At 40.8% G+C, this 20,519-nt stretch overlaps 2 protein-coding genes across 9 annotated transcripts in view; one reads left to right on the top strand and one right to left on the bottom strand.

Moving 5' to 3' along the window:
* SHLD2 (shieldin complex subunit 2) overlaps nt 1-16,927 on the bottom strand; it is a 76,002-nt gene extending 59,075 nt beyond the window's left edge. For 5 of the 8 annotated variants that reach the window (XM_045783634.2, XM_045783625.2, XM_045783636.2 and 2 more), the window contains exon 1: nt 16,848-16,926. The gene's annotated coding sequence lies outside the window, so the exon portion shown is untranslated. Of the gene's footprint in view, nt 1-585; nt 4,070-16,847 lie in introns of those variants that run through there. The other 3 variants (XM_087862960.1, XM_045783627.2, XM_087862958.1) reach the window with 3 other exon arrangements.
* Nucleotides 16,928-17,070: 143 nt separating this feature from the next.
* The window catches only part of GLUD1 (glutamate dehydrogenase 1), a 36,603-nt gene continuing 33,154 nt past the window's right edge, over nt 17,071-20,519 (top strand). Inside the window, exon 1 of the mRNA XM_045783640.2 lies at nt 17,071-17,712. Within this exon, the coding sequence (XP_045639596.2) occupies nt 17,259-17,712 (454 nt within the window). The 5' untranslated portion in view covers nt 17,071-17,258. The remainder of the gene's footprint in view (nt 17,713-20,519) is intronic.

The following is a 20,519-nucleotide window of genomic DNA, read 5'->3' on the forward strand; positions in this document are numbered from 1 at the left end:
CCTGCCATCCCCTCACCAGGGCTAACCTTCACCAAAGAAGAAAACAGCCCCACGCTAGAGTTCTTTATGACATGCTGAGCAAAGGCCACAGATTGCTAAACCTTGCTAAGTAGACCTGAAAACAATGAAGTCATCTAGCTCTGTGCATAACCCGGTATGTCAGTCTGTCAGCATAAACATACTTTCCCACAAAATTAACAAAAATTTGGAGATCAGCTAAGACCACCATGTTTTTCATCATTATCACAATCATCCAAAACATAAGCCCCTCCAAGTAATTCCCCTTTGCCGCTGCACTCTGATCTCATTTCTGCTATGTACTCTCCCCTCCTTGACCATCACACAAATCCACTAGCCATACTTCCTGATAACCCTTTACACTGTTCCACTGTAAACTAACACCCAAAACCTTGAACCAACTTGAGAAACCATTCCAGCAGTCTTCTTGTCTAAACTAAAATCTGAGTGCAGCCATTCTATCTCCCCTCAGCAAACATACAGCATGGAAGTCATTCTTTGTTCACTATCGAGGTTCTTCACCCTCATATCAAAGTACCTCTTTTGAGGTGTCTGTCCTGTTCCTACCTCCCTCTCCTTGTTTCCTCCATCGACTGTCCTCTGGGTCATTCTCCCACATTCACCAAAGACTTTGGAACCTGGTTCAGAATCTTCCCACCCCTTGCTCTAGAACCATTCTGAGCAACTCACGTTCTGTGGTGCTGACTCCTGTTAACACCCTAGCTTTACACTTCCCTTATCTGCTCAACCCCAGTAACCTTCACTTTCTCTGCTTCAGTAACCCATTCCATAGCCAGCTCTCACATTCAGTCATAACCAGCAACTGCTCCTCTTAGTTAAGCTTCAATTTAACTTAATCTTAAATTCCAACATCCAGTCTCAACCACTTCATATCCCAACTGCCACTTTCTGGTTTCAGGTGTTCCCTGTTCAGCTTTGGCTCAATGACTCATCACTTCAAACACTGCCACTGCTGGAAACTCTTGCCTCCCTTTCTGCCACACTGGCCTGTTAAACCCAGACCAAGATCAATCCATTTGTTCAACTTGTCTGCTCAGACACTCAGGTTGCCGAGCCCTGAGGTGGGGGGGAAGATCACTCACACAACTACATATACCAGAGCCATGAAAAATGTGTCATTACAATTCTTCTAAGTAATCCTGCTAAGTTAGCCCTCTCATTTCCCCCAATAGCCTTCTCAAAATTCTCCCTTTCTCCTCAAACCTCCCCTACAATCACCATCTCCTTCCCCTATAATCTCAGCTAATGACTTTATCTCCCCCACCTCATTGGAAAAATTCACCAAGTGTACCGAGGCCCCAAATTCCTCATCTACGACCCAAACACTTCTTGGTTGACACCATCCCTCCTCCCATTATTCCCACATCAGTGCAAACTATATTCCTACTCCTACTCAAACCCTGTATCTTTACTCCATTCCCTCTAATCCTAAGGATAATGTTAAGTCAATATGTTAAGTCTCACATACCTCCTTCTTCCTGTATCAACTTCACCCTTTCTACTGACTTGCCTGTGAAGCATATCACTATGCTGATGTCTCTCTCATCTTGACGCAACATGCGCTCTACCTGCTATCCTTCAAGCTTCTGGAAAAGAATGTCTGCACTGCCTCCCCTCTCTTGCAACCGTTCACTCTTTGTCCTCAGCAATCTGGCTGTATCTCTACCACAGAGACTCCACTGACATTCTTCCGTTGAAGACAATCGATCAGCTCCTTGATCTCTGTCCTTATGTCAGTTGATAGTTGAGACATTTGACACTGTTGACCACTATTTCTTAAGACTTCTCAGTTTTCATTTAACAATATCTACTGGACACCTACTTTATGACAAGAACTGGGGATAAAATGATGAACAGGGCACAGTCAAGCCCTCAAGGAGCTTAGAGTTAAGTGGGGGAAGTTTCTATGATAATTCATACTCCTCTTTCAACCTTTCAGGTCACTCCTTCCTTTCTCTACTCAACGCTTAGAGACTGATACTCCCTCAGGACTCCTTTCTTTGTTCTTCTCACAACCATCCGGGGATTACCATGCGCACATTGCTTACTCACTGATGATGACAAAATATAGATCTCTAGCTTAGAAGTCTATCCCGAGCTCTGGACCCACTCACTCTCTGTGAAAAAATACTGGTACTTCAATATCTCCCTATCTTGATAGTAACCTCTGATGCATAAAAGTTTTGAATTTTGATGAAGTCAAATTTATCTATTTTTTTCTTTGTTTGTGCTTTTGGTATCATATTTAAGAAGCTGTTGCCTAATATAAGATCATGCATATTTACACCTACATTTTTTCTAAGAGTTTTATACTTTCAGCTTTTAGATTTAGGTCCTTAATCCATGGAAACCATAACTCTCAAAAGCTAAGAATTTCACTTGCAATATCTAAGGGTTTTTTAAATTCTAAGACCCTGGCTTTAAATACCACAAACCAAAGCAAGAAAACTTTGCTGGCAGAGTTTATACTGTAAACTACCACATACAGGAAGTGGCAAGTGATGGCGTAAGTGCAGTTCTCCCATAACAATCGAGAGGACATAAAAGGGGGGGAGGGGAAGGAATACAGAGAGAAAGATGAGGTAGAAAATAGTTAGCTAGAAGTTTGGAATTCTTGCCTCTTATCCCATCTGAGAAAGGGCGAGAAAAGTCTCTAGTATGTTTGTGGGGAAGCCCCAGAAGAGAAGATAACCATCTTTCCCTTTCCTAAGTTATGGTCCAGGGAACTGCAAGTATTTTAGCAAAACCTTGCACCTACCACTATATCAGTGTTAATAGCCAATGACATACCCAGACCAATTCCTGAAAAGTTGCCTCAGAGACCCAAGCACACCAGCACGGTGTAGAAACTATTAAGAAGTTTGCCTTGGGCCAGTGTGCCCAAAAGAGCCCAGAATTAAGGTGGGTCCAGCACACATAGACCTGTTGACCAGAGGTCATGGTAGTAGCAGGGACATCAGCCTCAGATGCAGCAGAGCAGACTATGCCATTCAAGACTAAGCCAGTCAAGGTACAGCTTAGCAATGGACAAGGACGAAGAGTGGCCCAAAGACAAGATGCCCCCTCCACAATGCCAGGAAAAATTATAAGGCTTCTCGACCAATACTCTCTACCCCAGAAAAAAAAAAGGCAAGAGCTATGTGGAAAAACAATTTTTCCAAAGGACTGATTATTTACCCAAGGGTCTGAGTGAACCCAGAATTAATGAAGTTAAACTAGAAGCTACTGACTTTATCCCAAATTGGCAAAATTGTCCTCTACTACTCAGTAGATATAAGAAGCTCCAGAGCGAAGGAAATTTTCGTTATACATCAGTTGGGCTTCCAGCTGTACAACAAGTAAAATGTAAAGCCCTCGTCACGTGATCTACCTCTCCAAGGGACAACATGCTGCACTAAACATGGACAACCATAATCACCCTGGTTTCCTCCTATTCCCAAAATATGCCAAGGTCTTTCCTGTATTAGAGATCTTCCACATGCTGTTTCCTTCACTCGTTCTCCCATGGGTCTTTAAACAGGTTGCTCCAATACAACCTTTAGCTTCAATTTAAATGTTTCTTCCTTGAAGAGGCCTTCTCTGACAACCTAAATAAAGTAGCACAGCACCTTATGATTTCCAGCTAGCACACTCCTCGAAACCTCACATGCCCACTAGAATAAAAGCTCTGTTCTCACCTGTCTTGTTCACCAACTACCCCAGTGTCTGGTCAATAATAGGGGGTCAATGAATAGTTCCTACAGGAATTAATGAATCAGAGTAAAGTGTGATAGACAAAATAAAATTTAAAATCTTTTGACAAATCCAAGTATTAAAGAATTTTAAAAATTAGAAGTAAAATCACCATATTTCCATTTGGAAATCAAAGTCAAATAAAAGAGCATACATGAATAAGTTTCCATTTCTATTTTTAAAACAATGCAATTACAGAGCCTTAGAAAATGGTTATATGAAATTACAGAGTAACTTTTCCAGGCTAAAGCCTCTTAAAACAGAAACATAAAACAGAAACAAATACAACAAACCATCAAGATGAGTTTCTTTGATGATGATGATGATAATAATAATAATAATAATAATAATAAAATTAGGTGCACAGGAATAAAACTGAGCCTACAAAAATTTTACTGAGGAATAAAAGAGACTGTCTGGGGGTGCCTGGGTGGTGCAGTCGTTAAGCGTCTGCCTTTGGCTCAGGGCATGATCCCAGCGTTCTGGGATCGAGCCCCGCATCAGCCTCCTCTGCTAGGAGCCTGCTTCTTCCTCTCCCACTCCCCCTGCTTGTGTTCCCTCTCTCGCTGGCTGTCTCTCTGTCAAATAAATAAATAAAATTAAAAAAAAAAAAAAAAAAAGACTGAACATATTGGGAGATGCTTCAAACTCTTTTCATGGTTAAACAATAATGTAAGATATCAATTCTCCTTACATGAATCTATAAACCTAATGCAACTCCAAGTAGAATACAAAAGGATGTATTTTTTAATGTTAATCATGATCAATATTAGACATACTTAAATAGGAATAATAATACAAGTTTCAGTTTTCCAAAATGAAGACCTAGATTCATGCCAACTCTTCTTATGAAAACATCTAAAAACACAAGGTGAAACATAAAAACCAAATTCTTTGCCACTAAGAGATAACAATATAGCAAGGAATTAGCCAACTGAAGCTATTAAGAGAAAACCAGGAATCTAGAGTAAGTTAGCATTGGAGCTGCTTTTGATCTGAGGGCATTTGATCATGAGGTTTGAAAATACACATTTTTGTTTGATGGTGTCATGGGGTACTAGAAACATAATTCAAAGACAGGATCCACACAAAATGATGAGCCTAATAAGAGAGTGTCCCCACAATAACCTGTAACTCTAAAGGGCAACACCCTCAGGTTAACAGTCATTAGAAAGTAAACCAATGTGCAGGGGCGCCTGGGTGGCACAGCGGTTAAGCGTCTGCCTTTGGCTCAGGGTGTGATCCCGGCGTTATGGGATCGAGCCCCACATCAGGCTCCTCCACTATGAGCCTGCTTCTTCCTCTCCCACTCTCCCTGCTTGTGTTCCCTCTCTCACTGGCTGTCTCTATCTCTGTCAAATAAATAAATAAAATCTTTAAAAAAAAAAAAAAGAAAGTAAACCAATGTGCAAAGTCTTATAACCAAGATTTGCATTGTTTGATGGTCCAGGAAACTGCAAACCTTGGATTAAGTGGCACCTTGCCTGACCTTGCGCACCTATAGAATGAAGCACAAAAAAATAAAAAGTTGGAAAACACAAAAAGAATAAGAAACACAGACGATAAAGTAAAGGAGGATAGAATTAGAGACAGTATAGGAAGAGGTAAACGTTCTAGAACCTGAAATTGCAAATGTACAACATTGCAAATGTTCTAGAACCTGAAAAGATCTCCATCTCTAGATTCAAAAATTGCAAAGAACAAACATCCAATAGAGGATATTGGTAAAGCCATTAAACCGGTCCAACAAAGAGACTCACTATCTGGTGAGCTGCTGCACCTAATCTCTTGCCATTTTTTCTGTCTCTCCCTCCCTCCCTAACAGACCCACAGACACACACACTCGGGCCACAGCGAACCACGACACAGTTACCTAACACAGACCATTCCGATCAGGCTTTTTTGGTTTAAATGGAAGACATTTCGACCAGTTCTGAAAGTAGGGCGAAGGATATTATAAAGAGACACATGGATTAGAAATAAAACTAAAACTGGAAAGCCATTTTTCTGACCAAGACACATCATGGGTTTCTGGCCAGCATTTAGACTGGACATGGCTGGATACTTGCCCAAAAGGCAGTCAGTCATCTGTAGCCTGAGGAACAGGAGATGAAGGTCACAGGGTACCAAACATGACCATCAAAAAGAGCTGGGAGCATAGCAGTGATCATGATTAAGATCAATGGTAGAGCTCCAGGTAATTCAGCAAAAAGCATGTTGGTCAACACGACAATTTGGCTGAAATGACAGTTAAAAATCTACCTGTGCCAATGTTAATTTCTTAATTTTGATACATGTATTGTGGCTATGTAAGATGTTATCATTAGGGAAAGATGGGTGAAGGGAACTCTGCAGCATCTTTGCACTTCTATGCATCTAAAATTCTTTCTAAAGATAAGTTATTTCAAAACAAATTATTATAAATAGAACTATTTCAAAATAAAAATAAAATTTAAAAAGTGGAAAAACTGAACACATCTAATCTAATCATTGTTTTTTTCAACAGTATCTTAAATACATCGAGTGCTTCTATGAGCCTAGATATATATTTTTAAGCATTATTCTTTCATATTTCTCATTTTTCAGGTCTTATCTTACTCTTCAAAATTCAAATTCAGGGGTGCCTGGGTGGCTTAGTCAGTTGGGCATCTGACTTTTGATTTTGCCTCATATCATGATCTCAGGGTGTGAAATCAAGCCCCACATCAGGATCCATGCTGGGTGTGGAGCCTGCTTAAGATTCTCTCTCTGCCTCCCTTCCTTCTGCCCCTCCCCCCTCCTCACTTGTGCTCTCTCTCTCTAAAAAAAAATAAAACAAAATAAAATTCAAAGTCATTTTTTGCCAGTTAACTGTTTTAACTGATAACTATAGAGAAAAATTAGGAAAATGTAGATGTTCCATAATGAGAACCAGTATGAAAAAATAGTAATGTGGATTAGAAATAACATGAGTCTGCAGAAATAGACTACGAACAAATCTAAGCATCCCTTGTTGTCCCATCTGTTCTGTTTCTGAGCTCAGACAGCAAGAGTTGGGTCAGCGAGGAATACCTGTAGTTGAAAATGCACAGTCATCGCAGGCTGATGGGGCAGGCTTTCTGCTATTCTCATTCACACACTTTTTAATTTTTCTCTAAGAAAATGTTAAAATAAATGAAAACCATAAGAGGCAAGGAACTGGAATTTCTCAGGGTTCAGGTTTTTTAGCTTTTTCCCATTTAAATTTTTTCTGGTTAATTTAAAACCAATTGTGATTGCTTCTCTAATGTTTCCTTCACCTTTTTTTTGGTGTTTGTATTGTATAATGAAAGAGGCAAGAGAGAATGTCAATTACAGAAGATAGCCAAAGTCTATAATTCTTTATAATACTTATTAAAATATACCAAATAATTGTTATTCAAAAATAATTCCATTTTATATCTGACCTAGAAAAAACACATGAGGGTAGGGATACATACTTGCTTTAATTTGAGCCTCTCATCACAACTGCCCTTGTTCTGGTAGTCCTGACACCTCTTCTCTCTCTGTAATAGTACCCTCCTACCGACATACTGCTCTTCATTGATACTTCATTTTTTTTTTTTAATAGCTGATCAGAACTTTCACTGTGGCTGGCTGGTGATTCTAGAATCTAAGAATCCCTTTGTGTTTCATTGGTTTTAGACGGCCCTCCAGGAATACAACTATAAAGATTCTATCTTTGACAAGAAAACTGTGGAGGGCAAATATATGTAAAGGGCACTTTTACGTATCTGCCCCATGCATCTTCAAAATAGTCTTACGTCGGGGCACCTGGGTGGCTCTGTCCATCCCGTAGGACTCTTGCTTTAGGGTTTGGGGTCTCAGGGTCATGGGACCACCCCCCAACCCCCCACCTCCACCTCCACCCCCCTTCCCCCGGGGGCATGGAGCCTGCTTGGGATTCTCTCTCTGCCTCCGCCCCTCCACCCCCCCACCAAGCCCCCCCTGTGCATGCACAAGCTCCTTCTTGCTCTGTCTCAAAAAAAGTAGTCTTACACCAAACCGTGCTTCTGATACTAGGTACGATAACACAGAGACCCCAATGAGAGAGACTGTCACACTTCCCCTTAGCACAAACAAAAGAACTTCTAATTTCAACAAAAAGACCAGACAGATTAGCCCTCCTGTTGATTTAACTCATTTGCCTGTGTGTTACACCATTGACAATAAGTTGCTGGTGGCAGCTTAATCTGAAGATCCAACTAAATCATTTGAGCATTTGATATGTCTTTATAATTCCCAGACTTGCCCCCAGAAGTTGAGGATGGGTTTCCAGTTTCTGTTCTGTTCTCTTGTCTGGCAATTGAGTAAACACCGTAGCATGTAGATACTGCCTTATAAGCTGTCAGTGCCGCCTCCCCATGCGCCGACCCCCGCCGCCGCCAAAAAAAGGCATATTCTTAAAACAATCATTATATAAAATCTCAGGGGAACCAGACTCAGCAAATGTCTCAGAGTAGAAAACATGAAACGTAATGATAGTTTCAAAGGGAACTAGACTCTGTAGATTTCTTGACGTAGACAACATGAAACCACAAGCATAATTCCCACCGTTATATTTAAGAATGTTTCATCCCTCTTAAACTGTGCTTATATTATTCTAAAAGAATATATTATCACAATAAGAGAACACAGAGCAGAGATACCTGGGTGGTTCAGTGGGTTAAGCATCTGCCTGTAGCTCAGGTCATGATCCCAGGGTCCTGGGATCAAGTCCTACCTCGGCTCCTTGCTCAGCAGGGAATCTGCTTCTCCCTCTCCCTCTGCCTGCAGCTCCCCTTGCTTATGCACTCTCTCTTTCTCTCTCTCTCTGACAAATAAATAAATAAAATCTTAAAAAAAGAGAGAGCACAGAGCAGGTCAGTTATTTTCTGTGGCAAATCCAGCAAACACGGGTGGTTTCACAATTATTCCTCCTGCTCTTTCTCCTTTCTGTCAAGCGCCTGTATTTTAGAAGTTCAAAGCGTCAGAAAACCCTCCTTCCGGACTCCTTTACAGCAAGGGGCACGGCAAAGAACCCATTCCTAGCTACTGAGGCCCACCTAAAAGAGCTGAGGCTGGCTGGCAGGCCTTTGGAGAAGGTTTTCTTTACCAACAAAGAAATGCATATGGGAGGAAACTGCTGTTCTTCCACATAGCACTTAGTTGTGCCTGGATGTGACCCCTGGAACTGATGTAGCAATCTTCTGAAAGAGGAAAGATACCACCAACTTGCTGAATGTAACAGAGAAAAGTTCTCGGTTCCCTGATAGTATCACTGAGCCCTATACCAACAACGGGAATAGCCTTGCCTCGAGGCTTATTGTTAGATAATAGTTATCTCACTTAGTTTGTACCTTTAGTCTAAGCCACTTTTATTTGGATATTGTTGCTTAAGGGCCAAAACATCCCAACTAATAGAGCTAGCAAATATCTGTTCACTTCAAGATCAGAGAGTTAGGCCACTGCTACTTAGCTGACCGCAGCCACTACCAGCGTCTCTGCCTTGATCCGTTCTGCCTCATTCATGGTTTTTTGTTCTACCTTTCACCAAGACCAGACTCAATGTAATTACACTCACATCCGTGCTTCATGATAAAGTCAGTTTCTTCGCAACTTTTCCGTGACCTTCAACAAGAAAGTACTTTTTGCTTTTCGAGCGCACAAATGTGCCTCCATTTTTAGCTTACACTTTCTTACTATTCAAACTCCAATCCCATATTAAGATCACAAGTGATCTGAAATATCAAAAAAGTGGGGGGGGTGCTTGGATGCCTCAGTTGGTTAAGTATCCAACTCTTGTTTTCTTTGGCTCAGGTCACGATCTCAAGGTCATAAAATCGAGCTCCACATGGGGCTCCGTGCTCAGTGGGGAGTCTGCTTGAAATTCTCTCTCTCCTTCTGCCCCTCCCACTGCTCTCTTCTCTCTAAAATAAATAGTCTTTAAAATTTCCAAAAAGGAAATGTGAAAGCTAGAATAAAGATCTGATTTTATAAAGAGTCATTTACGTAGATCAATAAAGGGAGCTGGATGGTGAGGCACCTGGAATGATGAATAATTGAATGCATTATCCATTTTACATATAAGGAAAACAAAAGATCTCAATTAAAAAACAAAGAAAAAGAGACATAATGAATTACACACAGGTGAGTTCAGAATCCCACCTTAGTACAGTTAATTTTTAAGAGACTTCCTTTGTTTCCTGCGTACTATGCTTAAAGAGATAAAAGTTTCTACAATGAGTTTTCACATTTACTCACAACACGGAAAGAACCCTTAAGCAAGAGTTTATAAAAACCTTTGTTGAACATTATTCAGCAGCAGAGTAAAATGAAAACTTAACCAAACTATACAAGTAGATATAAGTGACATGTAATTTATTAGGAAAAAATAGTTTTTAAAAGGAAAAAGCTACAAACCCTGAAAATTCCAGAACCTTTTCTTGGATATAGTTTGTTTTTTACTTACTAAAAAAAAAAAAAAAAAAAAAGTGCTCACTAAAGGGGACAAAAAAATGAAAATTACAAACTTTTCTGAAAACCAGAAACAAAACTATTAGAAAAAAATTTCCTGAAAATTACAGCACAAAGGCTTGAAAAATAATCCATGATGCACCAAAATTACCAATACTGGGGAAAAACAAAAAAAGGAACTAGGGGATATTAATTTTTCAACCATTTTGCTATTTGTTTTTTGTTTTTATTTTTGTTCTTAATTAATTTATTTATTTGAAGTGGGGGCAGAGGGCAAGGGAGAGACAGAATCCCAACCAGACTTCCTGCTGAGCAAGGAACCCAACGCGGGCCTGATCCCAGGACCCTGAGATCACAGCCTGAACCAAAATCAAGAGCGAGATGCTTAACCAACTGAACCACCCAGGCAACCCTCAACCAAATTTCTGTTTAAACCAAACTGTGTACAATGATCAAATTGCTTTTAACCAAAGTGTATGGTATCTTACACTCTCATGTCATGTTCTCATTTACCTTCAGGCCTTTGCGTATGGTGCTGCCTTAGTACAAGATTCTCCTCTCTCCCCACACTCAACTGGCTGATTAATGAAGTACTAGTAAGCTCTTGTGAACTAAAACCTACTGACACATATGGATCAGGTGCCTGGGTGGCTCAGTCAATTAAGCGTCTGCCTTCGGCTGGGGTCATGGTCCTGGGGTCCTGAGACTTGAGTCTCAGATCAGGCTTCCTGCTCAGCAGGAAGCCTGCTTCTCCCTCTCCCACTCCCCCTGCTTGTGTTCCCTCTCTCACCGTATCTCTGTCAAATAAATAAATAAATAAATAAATAAATAAATAAGAAAAGAAGGACAGAAAGAAAAGAAAAGAGAAAAGAAGAGAAAAGAAAAGAAAAAGAAACGAAAAGAAACGAAACGAAACGAAACATAGAGATGCCTGGCTGGCTCTGTAAGTAGAGCATGCAACTCTTGATCTCCAGGTCATGAGTTCAAGCCCCAAAATGGGCATGGAGTGTACTTAAAAATAAATAAATAAAATAAAATGTTGCACAAATAAAATCTATTAAGGGGTGCCTGGGTGGCTCAGTCAGTTGAGCGTCTGCCTTCAGCTCAGGTCATGATCCCAGGGTCCTGGGATCGAGTCCCACATCAGGCTCCCTGCTCAGCAGGAACCCGCTTCTCCCTCTCCTCCCTGCTTGTGCTCTCTCTCGCTGTCTCTGTCACTATCTGTCTCTCTGTGTCTCAAAAAAAAAAAATAAAATCTTAAAAAAAAAAACAAGCAAACAAAAAAACAAATAAAATCTATTAAAAAAACTATTAAAATGAGAAAGATGGTGACCTAATAAAAGAAATATCAAGATTCTTAGTTCCTTGTTTAGAAGCCCTTATTTAAAAAGCTAAATATTTGACTTGTCTACATTGAGTAACAAATGATGTCAAATGAGAACTAAACAACTTTATAGGAAAATAAAATTTGACCACTATTAAATTCTTCCTAAGTTCAAATTCACTACTCATACTTGAGAAGTATCTCATCCTGAGATGAAAGCCTGAAAACTGATGTTCTATGTAACATAGGTTATTCACTGTAGCACTGCTGTAACTTCAAGGTATTGGAAGCAATTTATATGTCCATCAATGAGGGACTAGCAAAAATAATTATGGCACACACATACAATGAAATACTGCAAATAACCAAAAAAAAAAAAAAATGAGCCATTAGGCAGTAGAATAAAACACATCTATTGGAAAGGAAGAAGTAAAACTATCTCCCTTTTGCAGATGATCTTGTATATAGAAAATTTTAAGAAATCCACTAAAATAATTATGAAAACTAATAAATGAGTTCAGTAAGGTTAAAACATAAGAGATCAATATACAATGATCAATTCTATTTCTGTAAGGTGAAAAGAAGAACTTAAGAAGGAAGTTAAGGATTATTAATAAAAAAAAATGTTAGTCACCTTTGACACATTAAAAAAAAAAAAAAAGAAGGAAGTTAAGGAAACAAATCCAATTATAATAGCATCAAAAGGAATAAAAGGCTCAGTAATAAACTTGTTTTTGAAGACCTATTTATTTATTTGAGAGAGAGAGAGCAAGAGAGTGTACATGCATGAGCAGGGCAGGGAGGGGCAGAGGGAGAGAGAGAGAATCTCAAACAGACTCCCCACTGAGTGCAGAGCCCAGCATGGGCTCGATATCACCACCCCAAGATCATGACCTGCCATTATGACCTGAGCTAAAATCAAGAGTTAGACACTTAACCAACTGAGCCACCCAAGCACCCCTCAGTATTACACCTAATGAAAGAAGTACAGAACTTCTATTCTGAAAAGACAACGTTGCTGAGAGCAATTTTTAAAGACCTAAACAAATGAAAAAACATCTTATGTTCATGAGTCAGAGATGAGGTATCATTAAAATGGTGCTCCCCAAATTGATTCAACCCAATTCCAATCAAAATTCCAGCCAGAGTCTGTGTAGAAATTAACTACTTGACCCTAAAATTCATATGAAAAGTCAAGGGACTCAGAATAACTAAACAATCTTGAAAAAGAACAAAGTTTGAGGACTCACACTTCCCAATTTCAAAATCTATTACAGAGCTACAGTAATCAAAGTAGCGTGGTACTAGCGTAAAGAGAGACATGTGAGCAAGTGCAAAAGAACTCTAGAGTCCAGAAATAAATCCTCACATTTAGGTCAATTAATTTTCGAAAGAGTGTGAAAACAATTAAATGGGAAAAGAAATAGCCTTTTGAACAAATGGATATCCACAGGCAGAAGAAAGAAACTGGATTCCTTCCTCATTCCAGATACAAAAATCAACTCAAAATCCATTTTGAGACCTAAAACATAAAAGAACTAAATGTAAAAAGACTAAATGTAAAAGCTAACACTATAAAACTCTTAGAAGAAAACACATGTGTAAATCTTCATGACCTCCAATTAGACAATGATTTCTTAGACATGATACCAAAAGCACAAGCAACAAAACATTTATAAATTGGATATCAAAATTTAAAATTTTTGTGCTTCAAAAGATACCACCAAAAAAGCGAATAGACAACAACAGAATAGCAGAAAACACTTGCAAATCATGTATCTGATAAAGGATTTGTAATTAGAATATGTAAAGAACTGTTACAACTCAACAATAAAGAGAAGAAATAATCCAATTTAGAAATGGGAAAAGGAGGGGCACTGGGTGGCTCAGTCAGTCAAGCATCCCACTCTTGATTTCAGCTCAGGTCATGATCTGGGGGGGGGGGTCTCGAAATCGAACTCCGCGTTAGGCTCAGCACAGAATCTGCTTGTCCCTCTCCCTCTGCTCCTCCCTGCACTCACTCTCTCTCTCTCTCAAATAAATAATTAAATAAAATCTTTTTTAAAAAATAGGAAAAGGAAATGAATAGACATTTCTCCAAGAAAAGATACACAAATGGTCAATGAGCACATGAAAAGATGTTCAGTATCATTAGCCACCAAGGAAATGCAAATCAAAACCGAAATAAGCTACCACTTCACCCCAGACAATAACATATGTTGGGGAGGATGCAGAGAAATGGCATCCCTCATACACTGCTGGTAAGAATTAAAATGGTGGTGCAGCTCTGTAGAAAACAGTTTGGCAGTTTCTCAAGGTTAAAAAACTTTTTTTTTTTTCCCACAAGGTTAAACAGCAATTCCATTCCTAGGTATATACCCAAGAGGACTGAACATGTATGTCCACACAAAAACTTGTACAAGAATGTTCAGAATAGCATTATTCACAACAGCCAAAAAGTGAAAATAACTCAAATGTCCATGATGAATGGATTAAAAAACGTGACAGAGCCATACAATAAATACTACTTAGCCATAGAAAGAAATGAAATACTAATCCACGCTACAACATAGATGAATCTTTACATTATCCTAAGTGAAAGAAGCCAGTCACAAAGGGCCATGTATTGTATCATTCCACTTAAATGAAATGTCCAGAAAAGACAAATATAAACAGATACAAGGTACAAAATATGTATTACTTTGTCAAATCATTTTTTTTAAAGACTATGGTGTTCTTCTATTTTTATGCTATGTCTTTCTAAATCCTAAAATTCTTCTTCTGAAATATTTTTAAAAGCACTTGAAGACATAAAAGCATGCAATGGATCAAAGAGAAATGACCTGGAATTTTAAAACAGCTAAGGAAAACCCATAAATGTCAAAGGCAGAAAACTGATTTGTCTTTGTTGCATGGTATCAAATGACCAAAATTCCCTTCAGTTAAATTCTGGCTTCCTTTTGAAATGGAAATTACTGATAAACTTTACTTTGCAAAATAACTCTATATTTTATAAAGCAATCATCCATGTAATGTATAGAATTGTTGAATCGCTATACTGTACACCTGAAACTAATATAACACTGTATGCTAACTACACTGGAAATTAAAATGAAATAAATCATCAACGTAAAGCTGAAACTCATTAGACCTTACATCACAGGAGTTTAAACTAAATGCAACGAATACTTAAACTATTTCTTGGAATAGTAGCAATAGAATAATTTTGGAGTCAAATACACAGGTTTGAATCTCAGTCTGCTATTTACCAGCTAGATGACCAGCAACAATTTACTTGGTCTTCATAAGCTTCAGTTCTCTCTTCCATTAAATCAGGAATTATAATACCTACTTTAGTTTAAAAAGAAATACTCCAACTACTTACTAAATGGGGGGAGGGAGAGTAGTGTTTGGAAAATTTCACTCTTTTTTTTAGACTTATCTGTAACATTTGGGGGTACCTGGGTGGCCCAGTTGGTTAATCAGCTGCCTTCAGTTCAGGTCATCATCCCAGGGTCATGGGATCGAGCTCCACATCGGGCTCCCAGATCAGCTGGGAGTCTGCTTCTCCCTCTGCCCCTCTCCCCACTCCTGTTTTCTCTCTCTCTCTCAGATAAATAAGTAAAATCTTAAAAAAAAAAAAATCAGACCCCCCCCCCCAAAAAACCCTTATCTGTACCATCTGAAATTTTTTACAACTTATATATAATTTTAAAACATAATGATTTAAAAAATAAAAGCATCTACTTTTTGGGTTCTTATGGAGTCATTTTGTTAGACATTTATAAATAGGAGACTTTCAGTTAAAAATAATTTCTTCACTACTTCCATAGCCTTTACAACTTTTGAATTCAGATGAATAAAACTTAGAAAGAAGCAAAGTTAAACATTTATTTTTCTGAAGGCTATGGTTATCACGAAAGAGATAAACAGGGCAATAAAGCTAAGCTTTTAAACCACTTTCCTCAAAACACACCAAAGAATTTAATCTGAAGAGAAAAAAATGTCCATATTTTTACCTATACTAATTCACTTTACTCTAAAATTTTAGTATCTGGGGTTTGGTTTTCATGGGGATTTTTTTGCAATGTAAAATGATAACACCAGCAAGTGAAAAGGAAATTTGGTACCTTAATTTTTTTACCCAAAAAGACAAATTCAGGATTCAGTTCAGAGAATATTTTTCACTGAAAAACAACACACAAATATAATGATACATTTATCTAGCAAATAAGATAAAATATAATCTGCATCTTCTTTGCTTTGAGAGTACACTGAGATAGATGAATGTAATTTAACTGATCTAGGTTACCACTTTATACTTCGCAGTATATTGTAAGAATTAAGAACATTCTCCTCCATATTCTAATAGATGAGTGAGTGTCAGGAAATAAAGCAGTTTTGCAAGTCAAAAAGGTGCCATTTTAAAACCACCAAAGTACACCGGGACTCCTGAAGCTGGGAATGTGGCCTTTGTTTGGTACCTTTTCTCAAACACTGAGTCATTAGACTGAAACATGTGCCTACCTACCCAAAGAAGCATATGACTTTAGCATTTTTCAAGTATGTGTAAGTACAGAATTAACCCTCATGAAGCTTAAAGTTTACAAATCCATATTCTGGACCACTTAATACACATATTACTGATGATGTGCTGGAGTATTATTATTCCATTTCTAGAGTGTCTTTGTTTATAGACCATTTCAAGAACACATTTCTGAAACGGCGAAGCACGGTCAGTAAATGTTAGAAAGCTACAATGATTCACATAACTTTTATCTTGACATTGACGAGTGGTTGCATGGAGCAAAACTGAAAACTTCATTTTTTGATTAAGGCCAGTCGGTAAGGGATTCCCCAGCTCCCAGGCTTTCTCCTTTCCATTTCCTGCAAGCCACCTCAAAAATCTGACACCGGATGACTTTAAGTGCTTCGCACATCCCTAAGGCAGAGCCAAGCCCACAGCCCCGCCTTTCAACCGCTGCTTCTCGGTCTCGACGCCCCTCGCCCGCCCCGCTTGGACACCAGAAGACTCGCCAAGGGGGTGCAGGGCGGCCGCCCCTCCCGAGGGCGTGCGGGCGGAAAGGAGGGACACCAGTGACTCACTCGGCCGGGCCCGCCGCCAGACCGCACCACCTTCACCCCTGCGGGGCGGGGTATAGGCTTCTCAGCGCCCCCAAGAGGCGGACAAGCCCCTCCCCCGGCAAGCCCCCTTCCTGAGCTGGCCCCCTCCCCACCTTAACCCCTCCCCAGGTCGAGGTCGGGGGCGCGCACAGACCTGAGACACCGCCTCCCTGTAGATCCGGCCAGCCCACGGAGCCCTCGCCCCTCCCCCACGGCCGGCGTGAGCATGCGCACTGGGCTCGCCCGCGCCTGCGCGCCCCCGAGCGCCTCTGCAGGCACACGCCGCCGCCTGGGAGGCCGGGCGAGGCCGCGGCAAAGGCGGAGGCCCGGCTCCCTGGGCGGCGCGCACCGCCCCCCCCCCCAGCCCTGCCATTCACAGGCCACTGGGGCCCACGGCCCCCAAAGTCCGTCCTCCCCGTTAGGCGGCGGGCGCCGGAGGGGAGGGGACAGCCCAGGGGGCAGGAAGCTGCAGCTTAAAAGGACAGTCTGCGCCGGGCCCTTCCTCCCTCCCTCCGTCCCCGGGCCTCTGTGAGCGCTTCTGCTCCGCGGCCTCCGCCCCGCCGCCATGTACCGCTGCCTGGGCGAAGCGCTGCTGCTGTCCCGCGCAGGGCCCGCTGCCTTGGGCTCCGCGGCGGCCGACTCGGCCGCGCTGCTGGGCCGGGCCCGCGGGCAGCCTAGTGCCGCCGCCGCCGCCCCGCAGCCGGGGCTCGCGCCGCCCACCCGGCGACACTACAGCGAGGCGGCGGCCGACCGCGAGGACGACCCCAACTTCTTCAAGATGGTGGAGGGCTTCTTCGACCGCGGCGCCAGCATCGTGGAGGACAAGCTGGTGGAGGACCTCAAGACCCGGGAGAGCGAGGAGCAGAAGCGGAACCGGGTGCGCGGCATCCTGCGGATCATCAAGCCCTGCAACCATGTGCTGAGCCTGTCCTTCCCCATCCGGCGCGACGACGGCTCCTGGGAGGTCATCGAAGGCTACCGGGCCCAGCACAGCCAGCACCGCACGCCCTGCAAGGGAGGTGAGCGCCGGCCGAGCCCCTCGCGCCCTCCCCCGCGGCCCTGCCCACCCCAGATGGGCACTGGCCCGCTCACACCCTGCCCCCGGCCCCAGTCGCGGATGTGTCAGGCTCGCGCGGACAGTGATTTTTCCTGCCGAAACCGCCACGTAGTGGTCCTGGCTTCTGCCCCGTGAGCCATCATCCCCGGCCCCTGCATGTGGATGCTGTATGCAGAATAGATGGTGCACCGCTCTTCTTTCGATCCTAGTATAGGTGACACCCAGGGTGGGTCCTGACAAAATGCGCTTGAAGAATGACCGGCCCATCTGATTGTGCTTTTGCAAGTTTTTGTGAGCTTCTAAGACTCACCCGAACACAAACTAGGAAATAATTATTTCCGGGTTTTTTTTTCACTCGCTTTTACATCAGTGACAAATGATACAGAAACATACAAAGTTAATTGCCTTTTAGGTTTGAAATCGACAGTTTTACTGGCCAAATGATCTTACTAATTACACGTTGGTCTTTTAAATCATGTTATTTTTCTGTCCTGACAGCTTCTGTTTTGCACACACCAAAAAAAAAAAAAAGTAATACAAGAGCGACGTAACATCTCCGAGAAACAAACACCGGGCGCCCTGACAGTAAATCTAAAGGGTGTAGAATGCAGGACGGCCCGCCAGCCAATAGAATGAAATAGCCCTGGGGGTGTGTACTGGTCCTGGCTAGCACCAGATTTGAGCTTGGGGAAAAGATAAAGTACTGAAGAAAGGAGTTGAGTGGTTTACAATTTGGTAGTCACCAAGTTACCCTATAGTTAAATTTTTGAATATCTACAGATTGCTTCCTTGGAGCAAATAAAAACTTTAAAAAATTTTTCCCCCAGTAAACTGCACAGTACATATTTAAAGGTGCTGAAGCATAACCTAAGGGCACAACCACTTTATTCTATTAAAAAATAAAAGGACCCACGGAGTTAACGTCTTGCTGGAGGTTGCTTGGCTAGTAAGCACAGAGAGGATGTTGGGCTGGAACCTTCGTCTCCATGAGCCTGGTACAGTGTTCTATTATACTAGCTGACTTCTAAGGACAATTTTTAGAAATCTACTAGAAAAATTTTGAGTTCTGCTGGCATTCCAACCGCATTTCCAACCTGGGAACAAAGGTTGCCTGAAACTGTTTAATGATTTACTTGCTAAATTTGCATTGACCCCACCCTCTTTTAGGACATACCTTTAGAGCTTAATTATCCTCTAGCTCTGTTTCCTCTTAAACTAATGTTTGAACCGCTTTGACCTCTAATTTCCCTTTGCACCTCCAAATTATATAAAAGTTACAGTCTCCTACATCACCTTCTTTCTTCCTACCACTCCCTTATTCTCTAAACCAAGAATACAAGTGTAGACTCCCAAGAAAAGGAAACAAGGATGTTGGAGGAAGAGAAGTTAGCAAATACTAAATTGCAATGTTTCTTTAAAATGGCCGTCTAGTTTATATTACTATTCTCTTGGCAGTATTTTCCAGTCTCTTAAAAGATAATCAAGTAAACCATCATACATGTTTTCCTGCAGAATCTGATTTTGTTTCCTTTAAGTTCTTTATATTCCTCTATTCTTTATATGCCAAGCCCTCTCCTATCTTTATAAATCACAACTCCACAAACTCACTAAAGCAACTAAAATTTACCACGGTTTGTCAGTCCTCCTCCTCTTGTTGCCACAGCAGTTTTAACACCAAAATATTGAACCTAGCAACAAATCGCATAAGCCATATTGAGGCACTGTTATTGTAGCGTTTGCTTGTGCTGAAGTGTAAGATACAATTCTTTCTTCAAGAATTTATTCCATTTACCAGAAGGCATGTACTGAAAGTGCTATTAACTCCCAGCTTATAAACTTAGAGAAACTGAATGACAACTAATAATTAGTTAATCAGGCATTGCAAGATAACCTAACGTGAAAGAAAATTGGCCTCTATAAAGTGATAAATGTATTATCTTAAGGCATTTGAAAGACTTAACGGAGATGATAGGATAATAGGATTGGGCAGGATTCTATAGCCATGAAAGCCCTTAAAAATATTTTGGTGTGCTTCACATAATGAACAGTGTGCTAAATAGATGATCAGCAAAATTTGAGTAATGCGGACTTACATGCTTTGCTTTCGTAACACTTCAGGATCTTTCTTCCCATTTGTTACCTTCATCTGACTGCAGAGAATGTATATTCTACAAGCACCTTATTTTCAGTCGTTTTGTCTCCAATTAAACATTTAAAGCTTTTTTTTTTTTTTTTTTTTTACTTACAAAAAAGTTGTTTACCTCCTTGGTTGCACTCTGGTCTTAGAAATAAAAAATACATTAGGTGATTGAAATTTTTAAGGCTGCTTTGAATAATCCTATGACTTCAGTAAATCTTCCCCTTTTTAAACACACTTTTCTCTGACCACCTCAGCTGCCTTCTCTACCAATGTTCTTCTGCAAACACACACACACAGCCTTGTCAGCTCCTCTTCGCTCTTCTCATAACCCTGTGTTCTGCATCTAATCTTTCCTCAAGAGTGACCTTCTACCTGAGTTTTCCGAAATACAATTTTCAAGGTTGAAACAAAGTAACAATCTAATTATAATCTGTGTAAGGGAAACAGGTGGTTTTAAAACTGGGGGGGGGGGTGGCTGATATGTACTTTATTCCAAGTAAATATTTAATAATAGATTTTGGTTTTTTGCTTCTTTCCCCACAAAGTATATTTAACTGAAGCCATCAGATTTTGCATCTATTAAGGATTTGCAAAAGAGTTTGCTATAGGCTCTGAAGGGAAATTTTAAG

This window comes from Ursus americanus, chromosome 6, assembly GCF_024610735.1.
Source record: "Ursus americanus isolate L20-20 chromosome 6, mUrsAme1.1.p, whole genome shotgun sequence".
Lineage (NCBI taxonomy): Eukaryota > Metazoa > Chordata > Mammalia > Carnivora > Ursidae > Ursus > Ursus americanus.